Genomic DNA, 5298 nt, shown 5'->3' on the forward strand with positions numbered 1-5298 from the left:
TAGCCTTTAGAGTTTTATTTTGTAAATAACAATTTTTTGTATTATTTGAGAATTAAACAATTTCTTTATTACATTTACTCCTTTCCTTTATGCGTATTCCTGAAACTTTTCAAATTTTATTTTTTTTCCAAAAACCTCTGCCTTTCTCTAATTTTTAATACTTCTAATATTCAGTAAAAACTTAAGCTTTTTTAAATGTTTCCTAAAAATCCTGATGCGAATTTCATTTTTTTACTAAAAAATTGCATTTTTATAAAGTATCAGGAATATTATGATTTCTGTTGAGATTCTATGATATAAGATGATAATATCCAAAGATTAAATTTCAAAATTATTTTTTTTTGTATAAAAATGGCCCTTAATTGGGTGGGAAATTCTAATTTCTATTCCATATTTTTAATCTTTATTTTTGCTGATATTGATAACATACCTAGAATACTTGTAAATAAATAGATAATACATGAGTCACTGTCACTGGTGTTGCAATTTTAAATTTAAATTCTTACCCTGGGTCTTTTCCAAACTATTTTTTTCGGAAACTTGGCCAAAGCAATTCTTTCAGCCGGAAAATTTTCATCCTCAAAACATGTCTTATTTCTCAAATGCTGTTTTAGTAATATTTCATAGTTTTGTAGCGGTTTTGAGGGTTCTGAATTTGGACCGAATTCTCCAAACTAGAAAGAAATGAGAGTAAAAGTAGAATAAATAAAATATATTTACCATAAAGATTTTTCCAAAAGAGTCATAGTTTTGAACTCTATCTGTTTCGTTTTTTTCTATTTCATTTTCATTTTGGCGTTTGTAGTTTGGGCGTTCGTAAAAAGTGCTACGTCTAGGTCTCAAATATGCCATTTTAGAGGAAAAATCACTACTGGGACATGATTGCAACTCTGATTTAGATAGAAGCAAAAATTTGGGGCTGATAAGATAATAATAAATCGATAAACTATGTTTATGAGTAATCCAAAAAGATAACAAAAAACATAGCTTTAGTTTTAAAATAACGAAGTTGATAAAAAATCGATTTGTTTGAGGATTTTTTTGAAAAATTACTCATAACAAAAAGATATTTTATGCTTTACTTTTGGTTCAGCCTGTATAGTATTAGTTTTCTTATGTATTAAAAACTTGTTTAAAGCTATTATTTTTATTAATTATTAATAATATAAATCAATTTATTGTTTTATAACAAAGCTACAACAAGAAAAAATTCGGACATTGTTAATTTTATTTAATTTCTAAATGCAGTTGAATTTACAGGGAGCGGCAAAATTATGGAATAATCTTATCACAACTGATAATATTTTGTTTTGGCAAAAATACTCAAAAATACCCAATTTGTTCTTTTGAAATTTTTTTAAAATAGAAATCCTTAATTTTTTTAGCCAATTCGATAGATCTTTTAATTGTCGAAATAACAACACCAAAGTATTAAATATTACATAAAGTTTTCGAAAAAAATTCACCAAAAATGTGAAATATTATTATTATATTTATATTATTATTTTATTATTATATTCGAAAATTTTTGTTAAAATAAAATATTTTGAGTTTTAATAAATACAATTATTCCATAATTTCGCCGCTCACTAGGGCCGTACCCTGGTTTTTGTATTCACTTACCAGAATTTCTTGTACAAAATAAAGAATATAAATAGTAAATAAAAACTATTTTATTTCACCAGACGATAAAAGACTGCTTTATCTACTGAAATTAGTTGATAAAAGCACTCTTTAACATTGACTTCAAAATAAATTTATTTCTTGTTATTTTAGCGTGTTAATTTTTAATTTTTGTGAATTAAGTTTTCATGTGTTAATTATACAGGGTGTTCCATTTGTATTGTTAAATACAAATTTAAATAGATGATAGAATATTCAATTTTAAGACAAAAGTTTCCTATAAACATGTTTCGAAAAAGGGAGCTACAACCTCTAAAAAGGGTGCATTTTTTAAAGGGTTTTTCCTAATATTTTAGAAAAGATAAAAAACAAATTTTTTTTATACACCTAAACGAATTTCAAGATGAAATGTCGAAATTTTTAATCAGGGGCGTCCAAAACGGTACAACGAATTTAATTTTTATGCTCCTTATGGTCTGTAACATAAATTTTTAAACTAATTTTACTGAAAATCGGTTGTATCGGAAAAACGCAAAAGGCTTTTTTATGAAAAACTATGAAATTTAGACTTTGGTTGCTGAAAGTGGCACGAAACCACAAGCAAAATAGAGTACTTTTTACCCTAAACCCACCCAGTTTAGGAAGCCCCTAATTAAAAATTTCAACATTTTATCTTTAAACTCGTTCAGGTGTATAAAGGTTATCATTTGTACTAAATTTTGTTTTTTTTTTCTAAAATTGTTTCGGAAATGTTGTCTTAAAATTGAATATTCAATCTCCTGTTTAAATTTGTAACAATAAAAACAGAACAGCCTGTATAGTTTTATATGATATGTATTAAAAATTTATTATATTTTCATTATTTTTGTGAGTTGATTTGTATTGTTTTTTGTTTAATTAGGACCTTTTTTTCAAATTAAAATAAAGATTGTACTTAAAGATGAGCAATGCTTTTTTGCCCCGAAATAAAATCCTAGTTACGGTCCTGCTCAATGTATTTATACTCGTAAATATGTATTATGCTAAACACTAATGAATCAATTGTTAAATGTGCTAGGTAATAAATAAATAATTAAATAAAAAGTAACAATACATGTAAAAATAAAAAAACACTGAAACTGTCGAGTTTCAATGTCAGAAAAGTCAGACGATTGATCGAAAAACAAGTTTTCTCATGCATAATGATTAAAATTCAGTGACTTATTTTTAAGAAATTTTAAACTTCTCTCAGTTTACACAATGAAACTGGTATTTTTAGTGTTCATTTTAGTTGCAGTAAGTGGAGGAACGAAATTGCGTAAGTTTTGTTTGTACAAATTGAATTTCTTTTAATTAACTAATTAATTAAGCATCAAATTTCAAGAAATGTAACCGAAGTCAACCCGATTTGGCACAATGTGTTCTTGAAGCTGCCCGTCGTGGATTGGCTCAATTGACAAAACCGTACAAAAAAATTCGACTTCCGAGTTTGGAACCACTGGAAGTGGTTGAGTTTTCGGCACATGTTGAGACACGCTTGCTGAATTTTAGCGAAAAGTTGCGAAATTGTAAATTTTGGGGCTTACTCGGGGAGTTTTGGAAAGTTTTGAGTGAGTTGCTACTCCTAATCTTAGCTAATTATTTTTTTAAGATTCAATTTAAGCGAGAAATTTATCAAATCACAGTTATTTCTCCCCGAAGTGAGAACAAAATGTTTGTATAAAATAGATGGGACAATTATGTTTGTTTCGATTAAGGGAGAAGGAAACAGTGCGCTGATTTTCAGTAAGTGTTTTTTAATTTTTTTTTTGTTTTTATTTTTTTTTTCAGGAAATTATAATGTGAGTTTTTACATCCCATACAATGAAATTATAAAACAAAATAAGACTTTTGTTCACATTACGACTGGTGAAATTGATGGAAAACCTGAATCGATTCATTTTCAACTAGAAAATCTTTTTAATGGTGATGAAGAAGCTGGAAAACGTTTTAATCAACTGTTGGATGATAATTGGAGTGAACTTTATGATGATATTAAAGATGATTATTTGAAGATGGGGAAGCAAATGTTGGTGCAATTGTTGAATAATTTTTTTTCCAAGTTGTCACTAGAGGAGGCTTTTGATTAATAAAATTTATTAATTTATTAATAAAAATTTATTCAAATTTACTTGCTTTTGTTTTGAAAACGATGAGATGGATACTAGTTTTTTAATAAAAACATCTACCTGCCGCTTGTTATGATTCCACAAGGTGAGGTTAAATCGTCTGACCTTACATGAATAAAAAAATATTGATTTGTGATACATATTTTTTTAAGTCCAGTGAATCTATTAGTTTTTTTTATAAAATAATTTTTGAGCACTACACAAAACGTAATTTTATTTATCTTCTATTTAATTTTATTATTCCGAGTGTTTTAGTAATGTATTTTAACTTTAATTTTTACAAGTTACTCTATATAAGTTTAATTTGTGTTATTAATTTTAGTGTTTTAAATCAAAATTAATAAAAACTTGTTTTTTACGTTTTTAAAATTATGCAAAATAATTATTACACGTTGGTAAATGATGAAATTATTCACTATAAACACATGAAAGCAACTTGTCATCAAGCTAGTTTTTTAATTAGTTTCAAAGTTTCAGCATCTAGTATTTTTAAAAGCAAAAAAGTAAACCCAGCTCATTAATTTTTAATATACCAACTTTTTTCACGTTTATTATTTATTAATTTACTGGTTTAACCACAGAAAAAATATATTGTCTCAGAAAAATAAATATAAAATACAAAAATCTGGTGTTTTATTTAATAACAGATCCCGAAAGTTAAAAAAAAATCACTGAAGTTTCTATTACAACAGACCTTTATGTGGTCCTTAAACCAGTCTTCAATATTACAGAGTTCTTAAAATTAATATTTTTTATAATTTTTATTATCGCTTTTATTTTCATAAACTTGTTTGTTTGTTTTTATTTTTTTATTGCTCTGGCGAGTTTATATAAATAGAGGGACTGGCCAAGAACTTGTTTTATTTCCAATCAGCCATGAGACAAATCCTACTTCCATTTTTGTTATCATCAGTGATAACATTGTGCCAAAGCGCCAAATTACGTGAGTGCTTTTTTGTTTAAACTTTTATCAAAATTTTTAATTCTAGCCACAAATTTCCAAAAATGTAACCGGAAACAACCCGATTTAAAACAATGTGTGCTCAAAGCGGCCCAAGACGGGATTTTTCAATTAACTCGCCCTTATAATGAAGTGAATATTCCAAATTTGAACCCTTTTGAATTAAAAGAAGCCACTATTGGGGGTGGAGGCGCCGTGGCAGTAGAACAGAAATTTAAAGATTGTAAATTAACTGGCTTTAATAAGATGAAATTAGATAAATTCGAGTAAGTACAGAAAATTTTTAGTTTTCTTCTACTTTTAGCTTCTTCAGTGTTTTGATTTTTGTGTTCTTGGATTATTAGATTTTCCCTTTTTTATCCGATTTTAAAATTCTTGAAGTTTTTAATTTCTTAGCTTTTCAGACCTATTTTTTTTAATCTTGCAATATTTTAGAAAAAAAATTGTTTTTTTTTTAATTTTTATAATTATCATTTCTTATTTTGTTTGTTTTTTATAAAATTAGATTTTGGAGGTTTTCAGAATCTCAGTTCTTCAAGTCCTTAGCTTTTCCACCTTCAGATACTT

At 26.6% G+C, this 5298-nt stretch overlaps 3 protein-coding genes across 3 annotated transcripts in view; 2 read left to right on the forward strand and 1 right to left on the reverse strand.

The window, feature by feature from the left end:
- LOC123009012 (calpain-A-like) overlaps positions 1–872 on the reverse strand; it is a 6508-nt gene extending 5636 nt beyond the window's left edge. The window contains exons 1-2 of the mRNA XM_044405106.1: positions 721–872; positions 507–674 (exon numbers count right to left, since the gene is read on the reverse strand). Of these exons, the coding sequence (XP_044261041.1) occupies positions 507–674; positions 721–852 (300 nt within the window). The 5' untranslated portion in view covers positions 853–872. The remainder of the gene's footprint in view (positions 1–506; positions 675–720) is intronic.
- Positions 873–2779: 1907 nt separating this feature from the next.
- On the forward strand, positions 2780–3391 carry LOC123008563. Its single transcript, XM_044404421.1, has 3 exons — positions 2780–2920; positions 2973–3212; positions 3254–3391. Exons 1-3 carry the CDS (start codon positions 2863–2865, stop codon positions 3262–3264), a joined length of 309 nt encoding a protein of 102 aa, XP_044260356.1. The 5' UTR covers positions 2780–2862; the 3' UTR covers positions 3265–3391.
- A 1244-nt stretch (positions 3392–4635) lies between these two features.
- Positions 4636–5298, forward strand: part of LOC123008561 (protein takeout-like) — a 3088-nt gene continuing 2425 nt past the window's right edge. Inside the window, exons 1-2 of the mRNA XM_044404419.1 lie at positions 4636–4713; positions 4760–4997. Coding sequence (XP_044260354.1) covers positions 4647–4713; positions 4760–4997 — 305 coding nt within the window. The 5' untranslated portion in view covers positions 4636–4646. The remainder of the gene's footprint in view (positions 4714–4759; positions 4998–5298) is intronic.

Source organism: Tribolium madens, unplaced genomic scaffold (genome assembly GCF_015345945.1).
Source record: "Tribolium madens isolate multiple individuals breed KSU strain unplaced genomic scaffold, Tmad_KSU_1.1 Scaffold_71;HRSCAF=194;Tcas5.2_LG6, whole genome shotgun sequence".
NCBI classification, from domain to species: Eukaryota; Metazoa; Arthropoda; class Insecta; order Coleoptera; family Tenebrionidae; genus Tribolium; species Tribolium madens.